This window comes from Melanotaenia boesemani, chromosome 8, assembly GCF_017639745.1.
Source record: "Melanotaenia boesemani isolate fMelBoe1 chromosome 8, fMelBoe1.pri, whole genome shotgun sequence".
NCBI lineage: Eukaryota > Metazoa > Chordata > Actinopteri > Atheriniformes > Melanotaeniidae > Melanotaenia > Melanotaenia boesemani.
The window spans coordinates 4,437,536-4,460,705 of record NC_055689.1 but is presented as its reverse complement, the minus strand read 5'-3'; the positions used below and the strand labels follow the sequence as shown (position 1 = coordinate 4,460,705).

The following is a 23,170-nucleotide window of genomic DNA, read 5'->3' as shown; positions in this document are numbered from 1 at the left end:
ATCTTCTACATTGTAGATGGTGGATCGCCAAAGTCTGAGGAACATTTTTCTGAAATTGTTCCAGTTTTAGATCCAGTTTGTCTTTCCCTCTGAGAGACTCTGCCTCTCTGAAATGCTCCTTTTATACCCAGTCATGTTACTGACCTGTTGCCAGGTAACCTGGTTAGTTGTCAGATGCTCCTCCAGGTGTTTCTGGTTTGTACCAGGTACTTTTCCAGCCTTTTGTTGCTCCTGTTCCAACTTTTTCCATCAGATTCACTATCAGCTCATATTTTCATCACATGGTGAAACGTCTCCGTTTCATCATCTTATACAGGTCGTTGTTTATGTTCTACTGCAAATAAAATGTGGCTTGGTGAGATCTGGAAATCAATGAATTCTGGTTTTTATTAACATTTTAAACATTGTCCCAACTATTTTAGAGTTGAAGTTGTATAAAATATCAAAGGATTATCACCCAACTTGCATTTATACAGAATCATCAGAGGGGCTGGACAGAAATACAGACATGAAGCAAAATAACGCAGCAGTGGGATTCATACGGGTTAACATCGAAGCTGAAACTCCTGACTCCATCTGCCCCCACCTGACTCCTTGGCTACTCCCAGTCTGTCCGGCCAGTCATCCAGGTGTCCCAGACATTTGGACAGGTAGGTCTGGATGGTGATGCAGTCCAATGGGAGGACATGGTTGTCTGTTCCAACACGGAGAACCGGGTCCACAACGATGTAGCCTCCTCCTAACCTCTCTATGCCTCTGTAGGAAAAACACTGATTTTAGCACCGATACCCAACAGACCAATAAACAGTATTTCTAAGAGAATAAACCTTAAAAGCTGTTTTAAACTGCTAGTTTTGAAGCCTAATCTACAAGAGACCATTTTCACTTAAGACTAAAAAGAAATAATTAGAATCCTCACATCTAACATGAATGTGCAGTGATCAGATCAATCTGTGGCTTTACACTGAACAGTTAGTCTTCCTGCCAGCTTATGCTCATCTCAGCCTGTCTAAATACTGAGACCTTAATAAAACAGTAAGATGACATACTTTACTGGCAGGTGTAAACAAAGACAGGCTCTGATGATGCAGACAAACGGTGTAAATTTTCCTGCTGCCCTGCAGGAAGCAGAAGCTAAATTATGATCAGCTCACTCCACAAAAGCCTTGTCAGCTGGCTGTACCTGTCACCTAATTTAAAGTTTACTTACCTTTGTACCACAAAACAGACGTTACTGTTTGTTTGCATCTTTTCTAAAAGAACATTGAGCTGTGGTGCTGAATTGGGCTGCAACGATTAGTTGACGTTGCCGACAATAAAAATAGTCGACAAAGAATTTAGCCGTCGACTTGTCGGCAAAAAAAAAAAAAACAGAGTAGTGAGACATCGACTTCTTTTTCTTTATCTCTGCTGAGAGTTGCACATGCACAATAAAGTTTGCCAGGGGAAAAATATGGTGGCGAACTAGGGAGCAAAACAGCGGCAGAGGACGTCAAAAGTCTGGGATAACTTCACGTTAAACTTACAAAATAAATTAAATACATGTGAGATCTGTAAAGAGGACCTTGTGTACCACGGAAGTACGTCTGCAATGCTCGAACACTTAAAGAGGAGGAACGTCGGACTTACATAACAACCTCATGCAAGATTTCAAAGCTGAAAGTGAAATAAAATCCATTTATAATAATTATGATACATAATCCGATTGGTCGACTAGTCGTTTTAATAGTCGGTGACTAATCGACCATCAGAATAGTCATTAGTTGCAGCCCTAGTGGTGAAGCCAGCTCGTGTTTATCATGGAAGCTGGATAAAAATTTGTAAAGCGACAGATAAAATCCTACAGACGGATGAGATTTCGTAGACATATTAACAATTGTACATGGATTAAAGTTGGTAGATGAACAAAAGTTTGTAGACTGAATATTCTAGACATATTTTGTAGATGACAAGTTAGTAGACATATAAGTTTGTAGATAAAGTTTTGTTGATACGAGTTTGTAGATAAACTTTTGTAGACTCATTATAGACATGATAACCTCAGAAAGTACATTTTCATGTTATTTTATGGGAAAGAAAAATGAACATCTGTTTTTGAATAAATGTACACACACACACACACAATATAGTGATGAATTTATTAAGTGTGAGAGAGCAAAGTCAAAGCGGGACTTACGCATATCCAAAGTAGTACTGGTAGGATCCTGCTATCTTGAGCTCCAGGGAGCAGTACTTGTCAGAGTCATCCTCCCGTCCTGATGGGTAGTTCCACGCCAAAGCACGAAAGCTCTTTCGATCAAACTGCTGCCCTTCAAGTGGGTAGTTGGTGTGCACAATGACCCTCCTCCCCTGAAGGCTCGGGCCGAGGCGGAACTGCAGCTCGAAACCTGAGGACACACACATTGTTAACCTGGAGCATCCTCATTGTTTTGGGAAAACTCTGAGTTAAAATCTACTTTCTACACATCATGTTCAACCACTGCTGAACCAAAGCTTCTCCTTCACTCCTCACAGCAGTAAACCTGTTTGTTTCATCTCCCAACCAGAAAGTCAGCATAGCGTCGCTGCTGATGTTTGCAGAACAATCCCACATACCTCAACACACATACATGCACACACACATGTACACACAGGGTGTCAGTAGCCCCTTCAGGACTATGAATGGATTGCCTATATATAGTCCAGTTTAACATGCAACTCTGAAAACCTATCAGGTTCAGAGTGCTGTAAATGTCAAGTGAAACACTTTTCTCTTCAGCTGCTTCAGCCAACACACAAACTCCATGACTACTCCCACATGGCTGCATGTCCTTACGTGTGTACAGATGCACTTCAGTTCATAAAGTTTTCAAACTTTTGGGATTTGTGTTATTTTGCAGTATGCCTCGGGGTCTTTGTTAAGGTTGGGAGCAGTCAGATCTGATATCAGCATTAGTTTGCAGTGCTGGCATGATGTATGGATCAGATATCAGACTGATGTCACTGATCAGGGTCACCAATCCACATGTGATCCAGACTCCATATTCTGGTGCTGATATAAATAGGATGGTTAGAATGGATTTAAATTGGAGCCAAGGTAGTTGCAGAATTAGTAAATCACTAGTTAGCATCAATTAAAATTAAACTAGCTGGTTAGATACCCAGTAAGCCAAAATAAATAAGCAACTCCCTCCCAGATTAGTCAGAGTTCAGACAAACAGGTATAGACGGGTCAGAGAGCTGAAGAGATGTTCACAATGTTTCCAGAGGAGCAGGACAGAAAGGAAAAACTACACCACAGAAAGTTTCATCAAACTCAACAATCAGAAAATGTTGGAAGAATTTCTGTACAGGTCGGCTTCGTTTTCAACCCAGAAAAACCTCAGAACTGTGAAACAAACATGCAGTCAGCAGAATTTAAACAGCTTCACAGCAGCAGATCAATAAATCCAGATTTCTGACTGAGGCTGGATCGAATCGTTCCCATCTTCATGTTCTGGTATCAGAACCAGACTGAAGCCTGAATATTTTATTATTTGTTTATAATCTCACTTCACAAACTCAAACCATTGTTGTTGTTTGTATTTAAAGAAAATCATGAACAATTACATTATGGGATGTCCTTCAACAAAACAGCAGGACCACCAAGGGGGGGAACATTTCTGGAAGCAACAACGGCTTCAGATTATTTATAGAAAGCTCTAAATGTCAACAGAGAATAGAGCTGAGAGCAGCGGCTTTGTACAACACAGCCCGACTCTGAGCTTCAGCAGGCAAACGGGTGAGTTCAGCTGAACGGCAGACAGACTCACCTTGTTCAAGCCTGAACAAGGTTCGCTCTAAGTTCTCTTTGTCATTCAGCATTAGGACTCGAATCTGCTTCAGGTGCTGAGGTAACATCATGAGAAGATCTCCTCAAAGCGAAGTGATCCCTGGTCTCCTGTCGGGACAAGAAAAAGAAAGATTTATTGTACAGAAACAGACTGATCCATTAACCTCTTCAACACAGACTTCATGTACAGATCCAACAGTTCAGAACTCACGTCAATGTATTGAACAGTTTTCTCTTCCATAACAAATCCTCTTTTACACATTCTGCAAAATGACACCGCTCCGTATTCTGGACTATGGTGATGTTCTCTATGGGTGTGCCTCAACCAGTCTTCTTCACAAACTAGACACCATTTACCACCCTGCTACCCGCTTCCTTCATACCCACCACTGCCACCTATACGCTCTGTTGAACTGACAAACTCACTGGTTACTGTTCATCTACAAAACTTTAACTGGGAAATCTTCATCATACCTTCAGTCACTTTTGAGTATCCACTCTGTGAATAGTAAATAAATAATAGTAATAATAATAATATAAGAAAGTAATAGTAAATAATAAATACATTCTGCTAGTTTTATTTATCTCTTTATACCCAACCTTCGCACCTCCTTGGACCGTTTTTCAGTTTTCTGCTGCAGGTGATCTCCAGCACATCCTGAAATTGAGTTAATTCATTCCTCTCTTTTCCTTTAAAGATTCCTTTTAATCATTGATACAAACCCACTGCACTTTTTTTAGCCACTAACTTATTATTGCTAATTATTGTATTTACTGCACTTGTTTGACTTGCTAATTTATTTTTTACTGTGTTTTTTACACTTGATATATTTTTCAGTAATTGTTTGTGATGTCATTTTGTTTTGCTTGCGTTTTCCTGTCTTCATGGTTTCTGGATAGGTTCACACTGCAAGCCGAAGTGACCCAAAGCTGATTTTTTTTTACTCCTATGCGACCTGAATCTGATCTTTTCATAACAGTCTGAATGACTCAGATCAGATTTTTTTCAAATGCGACCCAGGCCAGTTGGATATGTGGTCCTACATCCGATACGTATCTGATCTTTAGCCGTGCGACTTCAGTCTGAACGGCCATGTCGCATTAATCCGACCTACACGTCATACACGACATTATCTGTAAAGGCCTCACACCACTCTCCACCACTCCTGGCTGCGACTCCGTACCACGTTTCTCTGTACAGACATTGAAGCCACTGATCCACAAAGTCACATTTAATTGGAAATGAGAACGAACTCTCAAAAAAAACAAAAACAACAAAAAAAATCTGATATCACAAAAAAATCTGAATTGAGCGTTATGCCCCAGCCTCTGTCGCCTCTTTCTGCTGCCTCTTCGTCATCCTAAATGAGAACAGATTCTAAATTGAGTCAATTGATTTGAAATAAATTAAGGTTACTCACTGTGGATTTACCAGATAGAGTCTCTGAATAAACACTACGCGTTATCGCTGGATTAGAAACCTGCCTGGACGGGATATAAATGCCTGGAAAACATCCATTGATCACCTAAAGGGTCCATCAGGATTTACCCCACAGAGCTACACGCTACCACTCCTGAAACACTCATGATGCGATCACTGATGGTGCTCAGAGTTTAAGGGTTAGAAGGAAAACTAGATATAAATCTTCTGCAACAGTAAATTCTGCATGTTTCACTGGTTTCTGGCTCAAACTCTAGAAGCGTCTTCTGTCTGCTGGCAGCTTCTCATGTTTAAACTCTGAAGTCTGACAGATGTCTTTTAAAACAGATAACATCAGCTCAGACAGGCCTCGCTCGACCAGAACTCTGCTCTCCATGTTTACCTTTGAGATGCAGCTGGATGTTTACTTCAGGCCCCGGTTTCCTCTGATGAGCTGTGACCCACATCAGCCTTCGTACAGGAGCCAAAGTTCAGAGTTTTGGCTGAATTTATCTGTCTGGACATGGAAACAGCAAACAGAAGCTGTTTGCTGACTGACATGAAGATAAGTTTTAGAGAAGAGGTTGTAGGTAAGGAACTGATTGAGACATCCTCTACAACCACATGAGGAAGTTCTTCTGAACATTTTATAAAGCAGCAAAGTCTGTTGAAACAGACCAAAGGTCCAACTAGAAACTGATCTTTGACACAAACTTTCCTCACTAGAAACAAGTCTGAAGTAAAAACTGACACCAACCGTCCCCTTTAGCTATTAAATATCTAATCAGCCAATCAAATGCCAGCAACTCCAAGCATTTGGTCGTGTAGCTGTGGCCCAGGAGACTTGCTGAAGTTCAAACTGAGCATCAGAACGAGGAAGAACAAGGCACGGGTGTTGGTCCGAGTATTTCAGAAACTTCTGATTTACTGGGATTTTCACACACAACCATCTCTAGGGTTTACAGAGAATGGTCTGAAGAAGAGAAAATATCCAGTGAGCAGCAGTTGTCTGGACCAGAATGTCTGGTTGATGTCAGAGGAGAATGGGCAGACTGGTTGGAGATAATAGAAAGGAACAGGAAGTCCAATCAGCACTGGATCCAACCAAGGTCTGCAGAACAGCATCTCTGAACACACAACACATCCAACCTTGAAGCAGATGGGTGACTTTCTGGCCTCAACTGAGTTTATCTTAACAACAGGTCCAGCTCTAGTCAGGATGGTTTAGTAAATCCTGATCATTTCTGTCTGTTAGCAGCCGTACCTTTACCTGGTAGGCGGGATATAATCCAGACAGCGACTGTAACAACGTGACGTCATAGCGATGCGATGTCTGCCCTGAATTATAAAGAATGCGACCCAGAAACAAAAGAGGAGAATGGTGGACATGCAGAAGTTTGTGTGGCTTTATACAACAAAAGAGCCAGAGTATATTAAAAATTAAGATCTTCCTGCTTTGTTCTTATTGCTGAGTCACACAGGAAGTGATGATTTTATGAAGAAAAAAAAATAATACACAAGTTATTTTAATATTATACATGTTAGGGGGTGGGGATTTATTTAAAGATCAAAATTAATGGTTTTACTCATTTGAATAATTACTGTTCTGAGATTTGAGTGCATTAAAAGAACTGTAGAAAAAAGTGGAAAAAAATAAATGTTTTTAAACAGCATATAGGAGACTTTTTGTCCTGTAATGACCTGTGTGGGTAGTAAATCGGAAGCGACCCACATGGTTCAACCAGCACAGCATAGCTGAGAATAATGCTGACCATGTCCATCCCTTTATGACCACAGTGGAGCATCTTCTGATGGCTGTTTCCAGCAGGGAGATGGGTACACACCAGGTACTACCTGAGTTTATTTATGATTTACTCCAGACATGACTCTAAAGTTTATTCCACAGGTTCCTGGATGAGGTTTTAAACATTTATATGGATGTTTGTAATGTGTTTAACACTGAAAGTCTCTGACCCGCCAGGACTCCCTGATGGCCTAATCTCCTGTTCCTGACCCAGTCACTGGGACAGGAACATAGGTCAGAGGTCTATGTCCAGGTCTGCAGAAATCAGAGCAGACACACACACACACACACACAAACACACACAGAGTCTGCGCACTGCGGTGGTGCGTTCAGGAGAAGGTCATGAATTCTGAGGTTGATGTTGCATAATCTATTTATAAATTCTCCATCACTGTTCACGTCCTGCAGCCTCAGCCGAGCTAGCATGAAAATACCCAGAAATCTGCAGACATCCTCATCTGCACCACTCATCTTCATCACACAAATCTGCACCATTCACCTTCATCCCTGCAGTCAGCACACACTCAGCCTACTTTTATTGGCTGATCAGTTCTTCCTACATTAACACACTTTTCTCCGATAAATCAATAAACCATTAGAATCGGTCTGACCCGGGTGGAGTTTTACCCGGATTATCTTCAGGTTATATCCAGACACGTTTTCCATGTTTGGACTTCGGCCTAAATAACAGCAGGAACATAAAAACTCTCACGTTACCTCCTCAGTTCGCCTAACTTCTGCCTGCTAGCTAACAGCTGCTAGTTAACCGACTCTAACCAGTCGGTTAGCTGTTAGCTCGGCAGCAGACAGCAGACAGCGACACACCGCCCGAACACACCCAAACGGTAACTGTTGGTGTTATTTACCTGTCAGGTGTGTGTCCGACCCGTCACAGCTACAGGAGATCAGTCCGTGGAGTGGTTCTTCTGTCTGGAGGGAGGAACAACTGCAGAGCCGAAGAGGAGGAGCCAACATGGGGTCTGATACCGTAATACACCTCAGAGAGGGGAACGCATTTTATCTGAAGCTTTACTGGCTGATTTTTAATGGTCGTGGCTAAAACTCTTTATTGTCATTTGTTCCGCACACATTAAACTTTAGTCTCTTCATCCACCCAGATGTCACTGGATCTTTCAGGTCTTCCCAGTTTCCCCATCTGAGCGCTTCACGCTCAGACTGCAGGTTTACTGGTTCCTAGTAGGTCTAATACGGGAGGCGACCCTTCAGCTCTCTGTGGAACCAGTTTGGGTATGAAATACGGAAACTTAAAGAGTTCATGTTTAAATAATTTCATACTAAACTGATTTCATTATCATCTTTTATCTTTTTATATTTCCAACTTATTCACATCTTTTTCACCTTTATCAGTATTGTATTACTGATTCCTGCTACCTGGGATGTCTTTTATTACGTTTCTACTCTATTTTTCTATATTTTTAATGTGAATTTTTATTGTAATTTTCTTTTTCCTACTTCTACTTTTACTGTGCTTTTCTACTGACTGCTATATCACCTGATTATCTCAGTTTACAGGATAAGTAAATTCTTATGTAGCGATAACAGATTAATTTATTTAATTCATTTTAATGGATCAGGATCAGAGAATTACAGATTTCTTCTGTTCCAGATTCACTCTGATCCGCTGCAGATGCTTCTAAAGTCTGAGATTAGTTGAAGAACCAGTGCTGAGTAGTCACCTCTATAGAACCATGTTCTCTATAATCCAGACCGTATGTCTCCCTTCCCATCGACAGACCCAGATTCCACCACCTGCTGTCTCCAACCTCCACATCCCAGCTGTGAGCTCCTGACTGAAAACCCTCAGAACTCAGGACAGAACAGGGGTAATGACTCGTCTCTGGATTATCAGGAAGGTTCTGGTTCCCTCCTCGTCTTTCACTGGTCAGATCTTCAGACTAGATCATATGTGGACCAGCAGTGTTTTGGTCCAGAATCAGTGCAGTGTAGCAGACCAGGTCCTCTATGTGGTTCCAGATGCTGAAGGCCAGGTTGGCCAGGTGTTTGGTCTGTTCTATCAGAGCTCCTGAGTGCAGCTGTGGATCATCCAGCAGGGGGCAGCGTTGGACTCTCCACTGCAGCCTTGCAGTTGCTCAGGAATGTGACGTCTGCTGAGCTCTTCTGTGGTTCTGACTGTCTGAAAGAGCTGCTATCGCTCTGCTCAGAGCCTCCATCTTCTCCTTCATCATCCCACTCTTCTGCTCCTCTTCCTCCCTCCATGCAGCCATTCTGGCTTCATTTACCTCCACTAGAAACTGATGAAGCTCCTTAAACTGCTTCTAATCTGCCTCTCTGTCTCTTGTGCCTGGACCTTAATGTGTTCTGTTGTTTGACCAAACTTCTTTTGAACTTCCTTCTGGAGCTACAGTCTCTTCTTTAATGGTTCCAGTGTTTCCTCAATTTCCATCCTGTGCTGTGGTGCAGCTTCATCTATGATTGGTGTGTTTTTCTGAATCTCTGCAGATGGCTGACGGGTAATGGTCCAGACAGAAGAGTTTGGGTTTTTCAGAGTGCAGATGGCAGAGACCTTCTGAAGCTTTCTGAGCTCCCTCCTGTAAGAAGGACTTACACACATTCTTTAACACCAGACTTAAAGGTGGTTCCTTTCTTGAAGATCTCATCTTACCATTGTGACACTTGTGTCCTGGTTTCTGTGTCCACCAGCTCTTCAGAAAGTCTCTACAGAAACTGTGGCTGCAGGACTGAAAAACAGGATCTATGAAAAGGTCCTGACAGTCTGGACAGCAGAGATTCTCCTCTGATCAAATAAACATGCCTCGTCTTACCTCATGTTTGGGGAATCCTTTTCAAATGTGGTTTTCTTTGGTGGTTTTAGATATGCTCAGTGAGAGAAACTCTAATCCAAGCTTTTGAATGTCCTCTTTGGAGAAGCTAAAATGGTGATATATATGAGCAGGTGCACGAGTGCATGAGTTCTCAACATGTTGAAATCAAGGATAATTTTAAATTTAATTTCTACAAGTCAGTTCAGGGCTTGAGACACATTTTTGCTATAACTATAAGAAGCTTTTGTGGTTTGTTTTTGAAGATCAGCTTTTCTTCAGATCTACACTGATGTAGTTTGGGTTATGATGTGGTATGTCAGATGTCTTAACAAAACCAGCTGTTTAACCTGAGCTGCAGTGACGTAGTACAGCAGGCAGGGGGCAGTATAACACTGTCCGCACAGACCTGAGAGTTCAGCTAGAAATAAGCACAAGGTGATTTTCACTCCTTTTAATCAGATGTAGTAAATACCTCCTTGTCTAATAATCTTTATTAGTCCACAGAAGATCCTGATATCAGATTTTTTCCTGCTTCTCACCAGAGTAAAACTACAGTCACTTAAATGTGAAGGATGTTTCAGATTTCATCTGATCAGGGAAAATGATCTCAGCGGAGTGACTGGTGCTAAAAACCCGTTTCCTCTACAGAAAATTAAACCCTGATGAATCCAAACCCTGGAATGTGATCCTCAGTGTGTCCTGTCTGCACAGTTATATTATTATATTAAAATATTGTTTATATTTATATAGCAGAGAATAATAAGAATGACAGAAAACTAAGAATAAATACAGTTTTATGTTCATTTGTTCTAATCCATATAAATAACTGCTACAAGTATTTTTGTAGTTTTATTTATTATGTTAAAAATTTTACTACATAATCATTCTGGAGATAATAGCTTCTGTGATTCTGGAACAGAGTCCAGACTTCCTGTTTAACTTCCTGTTTACCAGAAGTTACGAAGGTAACTACGGTTCTGTGAAATCCTGGATATGTCTCTTCGCTCTCTGTGCAGGTCAAGATCTTATGACAAGAAAGTCACTCCCGTCACGTGTAGGCCACACAAGTGTCCAGTCTTTTAATAGGGTGGGGAAGCCTACATCTGGTCTCTGTGATCTTCTCAGCAGCAGATGGGAAGGAAATTCCATGTGACCTGCATGACTGTTAGTCATCCAGGAATTTACAGAACCATAGTTACCACATAACGTCCATTCTGTTTCATTCTCTTAAAGGTAGTAAAACCTAGAAACAGTGCAAGGGGCTGCTTCAGCACATATATCCTTCACTAGCATGCCCGCTTTTGATGCCCATGACATGACCAAGCAGGAGTGGCAGACTACACCAGAAGGGGTAGGTAGGCTGGGCAATCCTGACAGGTCTGTCCAAAGACAGGTGGGCCGGCTTGAGGCGGTCCACAGAAATGCGCTCAGCCTTACCCCCCATGTCAACCACAAAGTGTTTATCCCCCCACTGCCAAAACATGGAAAGGCCCATCATAAGGATGTTGCAGCAGCCCCCGATGAGCATCATGTCCTCTTTGGGAGCAGTCCCGAGGCCCAGCATGACCCACAGGAACTTGTCAACCCAGTTGCCGTTCCTGAGGCTGGCCCGGAGAGAGGCCTTCATGGAGTGATGGAAACACTCACACAAGCCATTAGCTTGAGGGTGATAGGATGTGGTACGGTGATGCTTCACCCCCAGGCTGTTCGTAAGTGTGGTCCAGAGCTCTGTGGTGAACTGTGAGCCTTGGTCCGAGGAGAGGTCAGATGGGGTGCCAAACTGGGCCACCAAAACCCCTATGAATGCCCGCACCATCTCAGTTGCCATCACCGAAGCAACCTCTGGCCACCGAGTGATCCTATCCACCATGGTAAGGAGTTAAGTGAAACCCTGAGAGGGGGAAGGGAGCCGACCAAGTCTACATTCACATCTTGGAACCTTCTTTCTGGCACGGGGAAACGCGCCAGGGGAGCCTTCGTCTGGCGGTGAACCTTGGAACGCTGACAAACAGCGCAGGTGTCCGCCCAGTCCTCTTCCTCCTTCTTTAGCCCACACCAGACGAACTTGGACGCCACTAAACGTTGGAATGGTTTTCTACCTGGGTGAGAAAGACTGTGTACTACGTCGAACATATGCCGTCTCCACGTGGTCGGTACATTGGGTTTTGGACAACCAGTGGAAACATCACACAAACGCATAAAGCTACCCTCACAAAAGGGTATGTCTTTCAGCTGCAGGTTAGTGGCCGTGGTCCTGAGTGACTGGACCTCGGGGTCGGAGGTTTGATCGGTTGCCATGTGATCATAATTGAGCCCCAGGTGGATGGCTCCTGCCAAAGCATGGGAGAGGCAGTGTGCAACGAAGTTGGCCTTGCCCGCAACATGTGGTATGTCTGTGGTAAACTCTGAGATGTAGGAAAGTTGCCACTGTTGTCGGGCAGACGAAGGTTCAGACACCTTGCGAAAGTGAGGGGTTTGTGGTCGACGAAGGCCGTAAACTGCCGGCCCTCCAGAAACGAATGTAAGTGTCGAACAGCGATGTGCAGGGCTAGCAGCTCCCAGTCGAACGTGCTGTATTTGCGTTCGTTGGGGCAGAGCTGCCGGCTAAAGAAAGCGAGGGGTTATCAGGTGCCACCCACCCACTGCTCATGCACAGCACCCACCGTGTAGTCTGAGTGCGATGGGGGCCCCGGGCTATGGGTGAGCAAGCATCGTAGCATGGGCCAAAGCGGTTTTGGCATCATTGAAGGTATTCAGTCTATCAGTGGTTCAGTCCACTGCATGCTTAGGGGACCTGCCCTTCAAAGCCTCATATAGTGGTCGCATGAGAGCAGCAGCTTTGGAAATGAAACGGTGATAAAAGTTCATCATTCCCAGATACTCCTGCAGGGACCGCACAGTAGCTGGGTGTGGGAAATCCAGAACCACTGCACCTTAGATGGGAGAAAACACCCCAGTCCTTGGTAATCCGATGTACCAGGAAGTAGATGGTGATCAACTCAAACTGACATTTGGCAGGCTTCACGATTAGGTCATGCTGGCTGACACGGTCAAAGAGGGATTGCAGGTGGGACAGGTGTTCGGCGGTGGATGTACTTGCCACTAAGATGTCGTCCAGGTACACAAAGAGGAAGGGCAGGTCATGTAGAAATGAGTCCATAGGACGTTGGAACGACTGGGTAGCATTCTTAAGGCCAAATGGCACCCTTACGAATTCAGCCCCAAAGGTGTGATCACTGCTGTTTTGGGGATGTCTAATGGGTGTACAGGTACCTGGTGATAATCACGGACGAGGTCTACCTTGGAAAAAATGATCTTACTGGCCAAATGTGACAAAAAGTCTTGGATGTGGGGCTCTGGGTAGCGGTCTGGGGTTGTAGCATCGTTAAGCCGGTGATAATCACTGCATGGGCGCCACCTGCCGTTGGGCTTAGGAACCATGTGGAGAGGCGAGGACCAAGAGCTGTTAGAGCGGCGGATAATGCCCAGGCATTCCATGTTGCTAAATTCAGTTGTGGCAATGGCTAGTTTAGCCAGATCCAGGCGCCTCGCAAAGGCATGGATTGACGGGCTGGTGGTGGCAATGTAATGCTCCACTCTGTGTTTGGTGGCGGTGGATGAGAAAGTGGGCTGTGAGAGTGCCGGAAATCCGGCTAACAGGCAATGAAACACGTCCGATTGAGGGAGCACTGTCGACAGTCTGAAAGAGCCCACACCGCTCAGGGAGCAGTCAAATGAAGAAAAAGTGGTGGCATCAACTATGCGGCGGTTCTTGACATCTACCAACAGACCATAAGCACACAAAAAATCGGCGCCCAAAATGGGAACCGCCACCTTGGCAGTAATGAAGTCCCAGTGGAATTGTTGTCCATCAAAACACAGGTCTACATCACGGTTGCCAAAAGTTGATATGGGCGTGCACAGGGCCGGCTCTAGCTCTTTGGCTGCCCTAGGCAACATTTTGGTTGTGTTTCTTTTAAAATATTTCAAAAGAACCCTTTGTTTAATTATTTTAAATAACTATAAATAAAACCTAAATACTAAGATAAAGTAAATTTCACAAAGTATAAAGGTGCTGATAGTAAGAATTATAACAAAGCTATGATGTACCTCCATAAATTAAGAATATTTAACAAATATAGACAGATACAGTCAGAACTAAAAGCACTTTCAATATCAAATGGGCAAAAGGCCACCTCTAATTAACTGTGTACAAAATACTATGAAGAATGCTTAAGAATCTTTCAAATATTCCAAGTCACTCAACACTAAAACATATAAGTTATGTCTTTAAGAATCAATTATAATAAATTGCACATACAGAAATGTTACAAGGAATGTTGAAGGATATTTAACAAATATGTGTAAAAGTTCTTTAGACCAGTGTAAAGACATTTATGACCCATAAAAAAGGATTACTTACAATTTCTTCAAAGAGAATTGCTATTAATACTATTAATTATTATTAATACTGTTCATTTAAGTATTTTCTGGTAGTTCTATGTCTATCTCAAATAATAAAAGTTGAGCAGTTGTTGCTGGAATTTCGTCTCACCATTAAAACTGAAGCAGCATTAGAATTGAACTCATCTGGTCTTCCTAATGGCAAATTAATTGATGGTATTATGAAAAGAAATTTGACCCAAGACATCTTGGTTGATGCTCATTAGTGCAAGCTCATTGAGGCGTTCCTGACTCATCGTTGACCTTAAGTAGGTTTTCAGTAGTTTTAAATTTGAGAAGCTTCTTTCAGTGGAAGCTACTGTCACAGATAGTGTGACAGCAATTCTTAAAGCCACCTACGTATTTGGGAAAATTTCTTCAAGTTTCTTCTCCTTCAGGTAACTCAGGATTTCCTTTGTCGTCATGCCAGTTTTTGGCAACACTGGGAAATTCTTGATTTCAAGTGCAAGTTTCTTCCCATCAACATCTTTGGTTTATCTATTAAATCAGTTTCATGGCGCTAACATGAACAAATATCTAAAATGAGACGAATGTTGTTTGAAATGTGTCTTTTCTGCATGAAACCAGATTGTGTTTCTCCATTTATTGGGTCTAGAATGGATTTGAGTGTTTTAGCAAATACTGAAGCAAAAATTTTGTAATCATTGTTCAGAACACATGTGGGACGCCAGTTTTCAATAATTAATAAGTCTGTTTTAGGTTTGGGTATCAATGACAATATTCTTTGAGTCAGACTGGGAGGAAGCGAACCCGACTTTACAGATTCTTCAAAGACTTTTAGTGAAAAAGGAGCAATTTGATCAGGAAATAATTTGTAAAACTCCCCAGATAATCCATCTGTGCCAGATTTATTGTTTTTGAGATGATTTATGTTCCAAACTATTTTACTGATTGTAAGGGAGGAATCGCAGGTTTCTTTGTCAGTACGAGATATTGTTTTGACATCAACTGAGCTTAAAAATGTTCAGTGATGTGGTTAGAATAATTAGATGTATAAAGCTGATATTCCTTAGATATTCCTTCACCTGCAGCATCATCATCAGCAGCAGCTGCACTAACCGGTGGTAAAACACCCAGAACGGTTTCTGGACTTCTTTCTTCCTTTAATGACTTTTAACTCTGCAGGTCACCTCAAAAAACTGAATACTTATTCACACAATCATAAGTCCAAGTGTGAACCGTCACAGAGGGTTAACAGTACGAACAACTTCTCAGATCATCGACGTTTCCAGTAGCATAACCTGTAAAATGTCCCAGCTCAGACTATTTCTGTCACATTTACACTCAAGACACTTAATACTGTAGACGAGTGCATAGCAAGTACCTTCAGTATATTTAAAAGCAAGTACTTCTACTTAAGTAAAACATTAAACTGATACTTTTACTAGAGTACATTTTTTTCTGTTTACTTTTAAAGGTCCCATATTATACACTTTATTCCCAATCTGAGACCATTCATTAATATCTAAATGAAATATTTCCGCCATGGTATGGACAAATCGACCCTCAGTTTGAGTGCAGCGGCTTCTCTTCACCTCCCTCTTTTTAGCAGCTTCAGAAATGTGCCGTTTATGGTGGGCGGAACCCTGGTGGAGCAGCTCAGCTGTTGGCTCCGCCCATCGCATCGCCCGTCATGAGGTGATTGACAGGTTAGGCCTTAGCGGTAACTAGACGCTGATTACAGCGTAGTGAAGGATAAACAAACGCCGGAACACCGGAACCCATTCCTGAAGCCCCCATTACCGACCCAAACCGCGACGCACGGAGAACACAGCTAGCTACGCTCATCAATCTGATGCACAATGGCACCGGATACAAACAGTAGAAACAGTGACTTGGCTACATTTACAACAGTGCTAATATATTTTCAAGCTATCAGACTAATAAGGCCGAAACGATAAAATAACTGCCAGCTCTTACCTCTCCAGCTGTGTCACGGACAGTTGGTATTGAACCTGGCTTCAGCTTCAAACGGTTGGCGAAGCCTGCTTTCCATGCCCCCATGTTGTGGAAACAGTCCTCTTTGAAATGCTGGCCACAGACATGCAAAACCTTTGGAAGTTTTCCGGGTACATTTCCTCCAAAAATAAAATTAATCCACTCAGTCCTCGTGGGTTCAGTGGATGGAAGTAAAAAAACGTTTTCGTGTTCATTTATGCAGCCACAAACAGAACAGTGCTTCTGTCGCTTAGCCATGTCCGCTAACGAGGGTTGCCGAAGAGGGAAAAACACTGGGCGCTAGGTGATTTTTAGAGGGCGGGCTTTGAGAGCCGGTAGGCGGGTCCATCGCTCTGTGGGGAGTGGTTATTGTCCCTTATGACGTCTTAACGTACAGGCTTTCAAACTCGCTCAATTCAGCGCTTACTTCCCTAGAGGTGGAGCAGGGGGGAGAGAGAGCGCCTGAAAGAGTTTCACACTTACGGGTCTCCTACACATGCGGGGGGACCAGTATGACTGTTCCAAAACCATTAAAAAGTGAATTTTGCATAATATGGGACCTTTAAGTCTGATGACTTCCTCCAGCACTGATTTAATGTGACGCTCTTGGTGCTGGTGATTGTACATGAAAGGTGACGTAGAAACTCGCCTCCCTCTGCTGGTCCGAGCTGCAGATACGCGATCCAACCCTGCGGTTCTGATGACGGCGTTTCCATGAGTTAAAAAAAGACACTGAACTCTGTTCACTGTTGGTTTTATTGTTACCACAGTTAGGAACATAATAAGCTGTTAAAGTTAAATCATGGTAAAATCCCTGTCAGGTCGGGCTGAGTTTGACATGTGAACTCCTTCACCTGAAACCAGAACCAGAACTTCTTCACAACATCAGCACAGTCCCGTTAGACTGAAACCAGACACAGAGGTGGAATAAAGGTCTCGTTGGTGTAGCCGTCTCTTGAAGGCGTGGACCGTCAGAACGCAGCCTCCATGTTTTGTGTGTAGACAGCACTGGCACTTTTTTAACGAGGTAATTTCAAGTAAAATAAAGATTTCATGGCTGGATTTAGGCACTAAAACACTTTTAACATTAACATTAAACATTGAAACAATCCCGAGTTACGTTCTACTCATCATCCTCACATTACTTCATTATCAGCGATTACAAACGTCTGCTACAGAATTTAAGAGGAAATCTATCAGGAACGTCCCAAACTCATTAGTTGAAATGAAACAGGACTCAGTGCGATGTGGATGGCTGGAGCTCCTTCATCTCTCCCTCCTCTTCATCACCTCACTCTTGTTTTTTGGTTCGTCCCCTGAATGTGTCCATGAGGTTGAAGGCTCCCATGTAGTGTCCCAGCAGGACACCCTGCTTCACGGGCAGGATTCTACAGGAGAGAAATGACATTCATCCATTAGGTAGAACTCATGCTAGCGACGTCTCCTCGTGTGAATTTCTAATGACCCAAACTGATAATCTCAATCAATCATGGCTCCAGTAATCGTCTAGACCAGTGTTTCTCAATCCTGGCCCTCAGGACCCCCTGCCCTGCATGTTTAGAGGTAACCTTACATTAACACACCTGAATTAAACGAATGGCTTGTTAACAGCTTCCAAAGAACTTAATGAGGAAGTGGAATAATCTGTCACCAGTGTGTTGGAGTAGGATGACATCTAAGACATGCAGGCAGTGGGTCCTGAGAACCTGGATCTTGACTATTCAACTTGGTCTTACCAGGGCCGTGGTTCTGCAGGTTTTCCACGTCTCCCTGCTCCAACACACAAAAGCCTGCAGGACTGCAGCCCTCATAGGGCCGAGTTGAACAGCTCTGATCTCGACGTTCTTCAGAAACATGATGAGGAACCAAAATATGGGGCGCCAAGTGTAAAAATTCAGTATAAAAGTTGTAGCTGACACATTTTCATTATTTATCTCACTTTTCTCACATTTAGCACATTTTTCCTACATTTTCCTACATTTAACATAACTTTTAACCACATGTATAATGGTCAAATAGAACATCTAAATCTAAATTTTAAATCTAAATCTAAATGCTATATGTTAAATCTAAATGTTATATGTTATATCTAAATGTTAAATCTAAATCTAAATGTTTAAATCTAAATCTAAATGTTATATGTTAAATCTAAATGTTTAAATCTAAATCTAAATGTTATATGTTATATCTAAATGTTAAATCTAAATCTAAATGTTTAAATCTAAATCTAAATGTTATATGTTATATCTAAATGTTAAATCTAAATCTAAATGTTTAAATCTAAATCTAAATGTTATATGTTAAATCTAAATGTTTAAATCTAAATCTAAATGTTATATGTTATATCTAAATGTTAAATCTAAATCTAAATGTTTAAATCTAAATCTAAATGTTATATGTTAAATCTAAATGTTTAAATCTAAATCTAAATGTTATATGTTATATCTAAATGTTAAATCTTATATCTAAATGTTAAATGTTAAATCTAAATCTAAATGTTTAATCTAAATGTTTCGGATATATGCTAATTAACCCCGCCCCTTTTAACCTCAACCAATACGCTAGTAGGGAAACACGCGCTCGCACGCACACACACACAAACACAGGTCTTTACTGTGAATGTCTTTCTGTATTTACGAGCTGCACTTCAAAATATACTTCCAACCAACCTCTCACACCATTAATGGTAAGATGCATATATTTATTTTTAACTATTTTTAGCGAGCGAGTGTTTCCCTACTAGCGTATTGGTTGAGGTTAAAAGGGGCGGGGTTAATTAGCATATATTCGAAACATTTAGATTAAACATTTAGATTTAGATTTAACATTTAACATTTGGATATAAGATTTAACATTTAGATTTAGATTTAACATTTAGATATAACATATAACATTTAGATTTAGATTTAAACATTTAGATTTAACATATAACATTTAGATTTAGATTTAACATTTAGATTTAGATTTAACATTTAGATATAACATATAACATTTAGATTTAGATTTAACATTTAGATATAACATATAACATTTAGATTTAGATTTAAACATTTAGATTTAGATTTAACATTTAGATATAACATATAACATTTAGATTTAGATTTAAACATTTAGATTTAGATTTAACATTTAGATATAACATATAACATTTAGATTTAGATTTAAACATTTAGATTTAGATTTAACATTTAGATATAACATATAACATTTAGATTTAACATATAACATTTAGATTTAGATTTAAACATTTAGATTTAGATTTAACATTTAGATATAACATATAACATTTAGATTTAACATATAACATTTAGATTTAGATTTAAACATTTAGATTTAGATTTAACATTTAGATATAACATATAACATTTAGATTTAACATATAGCATTTAGATTTAGATTTAAACATTTAGATTTAGATTTAACATTTAGATATAACATATAACATTTAGATTTAACATATAGCATTTAGATTTAGATTTAAAATTTAGATTTAGATGTTCTATTTGACCATTATACATGTGGTTAAAAGTTATGTTAAATGTAGGAAAATGTAGGAAAAATGTGCTAAATGTGAGAAAAGTGAGATAAATAGTGAAAATGTGTCAGCTACAACTTTTATACTGAATTTTTACACTTGGCGCCCCATACCAAAATGTCTGATGAGGAAAGTGTCCAAAGCTGAGGCTGAACTAAAGTAGCAGTATTAACATCTGTTCTGAGTTGGAGAAAGTTTAAACTTTATTCTGATTTAATGTCAACATGTAGCTCAACGTAGCATGTAGCTCGTTTTTTAAAGCTCAACTTTCAGAACATGTTTCAGTCTGACTTTTTATGTAAATGTCTGATCAGGAAGAAAATGAGATGTTTCTGATTTAATCTGATTGGAAGTAATGGAGTTAAAGCAGCTGTGATATTGATCATATCGATCCTGAATCTGACACAAGTCATATCGTCACGGAATCTGCGACGGCACCAGACATGGACTGAGTCAGTCTAAAAGAGTGTAAACTAATATTCAGTGTAAACCTGGTAAACTTCATATGTCCAAGTGTCAGTGAACACAATGTAATGTACTTCTATATAATCTAATGCAGCCTTCATGCAGCATCATCTCACCAGCTGTCTCCATGGTGACGCTATCTGTCTGTCCAGACTGGTTATATCTGATGAAGAGGATGTAAAAGTCTGAAAGCCACCAGATGTGAAGTTAAACAGATAATTACAAAGAAATCCTGATAAAACGGAAGATTTGGCTCAAAACGCCTTTTTATTTTTATCAGTGAAGGAGGTTTATGTAGCAGAGTTTAAAGTCCATCCTAAGTAAACAACTACTGATACCTGAATACACACACTACTTACTAAAAGTTCAGGATACTCAATTTTTTAGGTGAAATTTACATAAAACATTAAAAGCTGATGCTACACTAATGTTATATGATGAATGTAGGAAATTTAACAACAATCATGTGATGGTAATTCATTCATTTTCAACTCTTTTTAGAAACCAAAGCTACCAGCAGTGGTGGGTAAACCATGACATTAAATAACCCGCATGTGTCAGGTCTGGTCCTGGTCTGATGTCGAGGACTGTTTCATTACAAGTCGTCAATGAACCAGAACATTTAGTGATGCCTAAATTTAACCTTTATTTATACAGGCAGTCCCATTGAGACATGAAGTCTCATTTACAAGAAAGACCTGTTTTGGACAAACAAAACATTTATTTGAAGTTTGATCTCTAACAACACAGAAGAGTTCATGTAAACGCAAAAAGCAGGTTACATCTGAAAGAAAAAAACAACTCCAGCCGCCTCTTAACATCGTTCAGTTTTCTCTAATGGGATGAAGGTGGGCAGCTTTAGACCTGCTGTTCCAAGCTGACGGAGCAGAGTAAGAGAGGCTGTCGGCAAGTAGGAGGATCAACATCATGGCAGCCACCCAAGGACAGATTTGTGAATGAAGATGTACCATTGCAAGAGTCTGCTGGTAGATAGCGATGACCAGTAGACCAGAAAGTATGATGTGCAACGATGACTCGGGGGTTTACCGTTGGTTATGAATCTTCTCCATCGTTAGCGATCTGGCAGAGGCAACCATGTCAGACGTCTCCATAGTCGAGGTAAAAAAGTGGATGTAACTCTTTCTGACAACGCATTCTTTTGCTGTGCTATTCTATTCTACAGTCATTTAGCAGACGCTTTTATCCAGAGCGACTTACACCTGAGAGGAAGAACACAAGCAGAAACCAACCAGGAGGGACATCATCATCATCGTCGTCAGGCTGCTGGGAGTCCAGTTGGACCCAGGTGCTGTCGTGTCGTGCTAGAGGCAGTACTTATTTTTATGTTTTTTCTCTCACTCTCTATAATAGTCCTTTGTTTAATTACAAGATTACAGTTTCATCACACATCATCTTGGGTGTAAGTGCATGCAGCTTATTCAGAGCCGAGTTGTGTCAAAGAGCTGGACGAATCTTTCTAACTCATCCTGTAGAGTTAAGCATAGCCCCCCCTCACCCTTCATATCAGGGCCTTGGGTGGTCACGTTTAAAAACCGGCTTAAACACGTTTTCTGACTGGTGTTTCCAGATGTTTAATAGTCTGGTTTGCTTTCCTGTGTGATTTCACGTTCTCTCTGATGGTCTACCTCCAGTTTTTAGTCTGGTCTTTACAGAGCTGTGTGTGTTTTTTTGCATTTCATTTGGCTGTTTCTCACTTTTACAGTTTTATTACATGTTTTACTCTGGCAGACTTCTGCTGTTTACATGTGCTTTATAAATACAGATGACTAGAATCATATAATCAATATTTATTGTGATTTACAGTCCTGATGCCTGTTCTGATGGTAGACTTCCTCCATCCATGCAAACATCTCAGTATGTCTGCATCAAACATTACACGAAGCTGAAATGATGAACCTCATTATAGAAAGCAGATGCATTTCAGAGAAATATACTGAAATATTTTCAGTTCAGCTCTTCTTATACATGAAAACACTGTAAAATCTTTGACTCCTTCCTGCTTTGCTCCATTTCACTCAGCATGTTGGGAACTTGTCCTCTGGGCCTCAGAAATAAACCAGTGCTTTAATTAGTTAGATGATCTGCAGTCATGGACTGATCTGAGCTCTTTAGACAGCTCTGGAGGCGTCCTTTCAGGAGGACATGTCAGAAATGTACACAAAAACACATGAAGAGAGGTTGAACACCTCTGGACCCTCTGATACACTTTCAGGTTAAACTGTTTCTTAAATTCTGTCTGGGCTTTGATTGTCTGATGGACTCTCCTACAAAATCCCAGACCTTCCCAGATGGGAATCCTTATAGCCGCTCCCTTTACCTGAGATGTTCACCAACAGGTTTGTGGGTTTCAACATGTCTCCACATCAGTCCTTTAACACTAGAACCGCCAAGGGGGTCATTTTTACCTGCTTTCTGTTAAAATAAAATCTCTACTTCTCTCTGTTCATGGTTTTTCCTGAAATGGGTCCAGTAAACATATAGTGAATTTTGGTCAGTGGGGGAGAAAGTGATGATCCGTCATTTTTACCCGGCAACGAGTCATCTACTGAGGATGAGGAGCTGCTGACAGATCGCCTCCCTCTGTGCACCTGAAAACTGGACTACATAACACCAAATTGATGCAGAGTGATGGTGTAACACTCACTCTCCACCAGGCAAAGGAGAGGAAGAATGTGTGCATCCTCAGCACCATGCACACATCTGTGGACATCCACAACAAGTCTAAGAGGACGCCAGTGATGGTCCACTATTATAACAAGACTAAAGTAGGAGTTGACGGGCTGGACCAGATGCTGAGGCAGTACTCCACCTGAGCCGGAACCAGGAGATGGCCAGTTGCAGGTTTTTACAATATGCTGGAGATAGCCACCCTGAATGCCTGGTTCCTGTATCGGAGCTGCACATGCGC

The 23,170-nt window shown here is 41.1% G+C and overlaps 2 protein-coding genes and 1 pseudogene across 4 annotated transcripts in view; all 3 read right to left on the bottom strand.

Annotated features, from left to right (window-relative positions):
- The window catches only part of agla (amylo-alpha-1, 6-glucosidase, 4-alpha-glucanotransferase a), a 55,552-nt gene extending 47,552 nt beyond the window's left edge, over window positions 1–8,000 (bottom strand). For 2 of the 3 annotated variants that reach the window (XM_041993713.1, XM_041993712.1), the window contains exons 1-4: window positions 7,902–8,000; window positions 3,792–3,919; window positions 2,177–2,387; window positions 587–756 (exon numbers count right to left, since the gene is read on the bottom strand). In XM_041993713.1, the coding sequence (XP_041849647.1) occupies window positions 587–756; window positions 2,177–2,387; window positions 3,792–3,882 (472 nt within the window). In that variant the 5' untranslated portion in view covers window positions 3,883–3,919; window positions 7,902–8,000. Of the gene's footprint in view, window positions 1–586; window positions 757–2,176; window positions 2,388–3,791; window positions 3,920–5,634; window positions 5,653–7,901 lie in introns of those variants that run through there. The other variant, XM_041993714.1, reaches the window with a different exon arrangement.
- A 3,106-nt stretch (window positions 8,001–11,106) lies between these two features.
- On the bottom strand, window positions 11,107–13,799 carry LOC121644319 (annotated as a pseudogene).
- A 3,180-nt stretch (window positions 13,800–16,979) lies between these two features.
- The window catches only part of LOC121644428 (epidermal retinol dehydrogenase 2-like), a 44,552-nt gene continuing 38,361 nt past the window's right edge, over window positions 16,980–23,170 (bottom strand). The window contains exon 7 of the mRNA XM_041992322.1: window positions 16,980–17,629. Coding sequence (XP_041848256.1) covers window positions 17,533–17,629 — 97 coding nt within the window. The 3' untranslated portion in view covers window positions 16,980–17,532. The remainder of the gene's footprint in view (window positions 17,630–23,170) is intronic.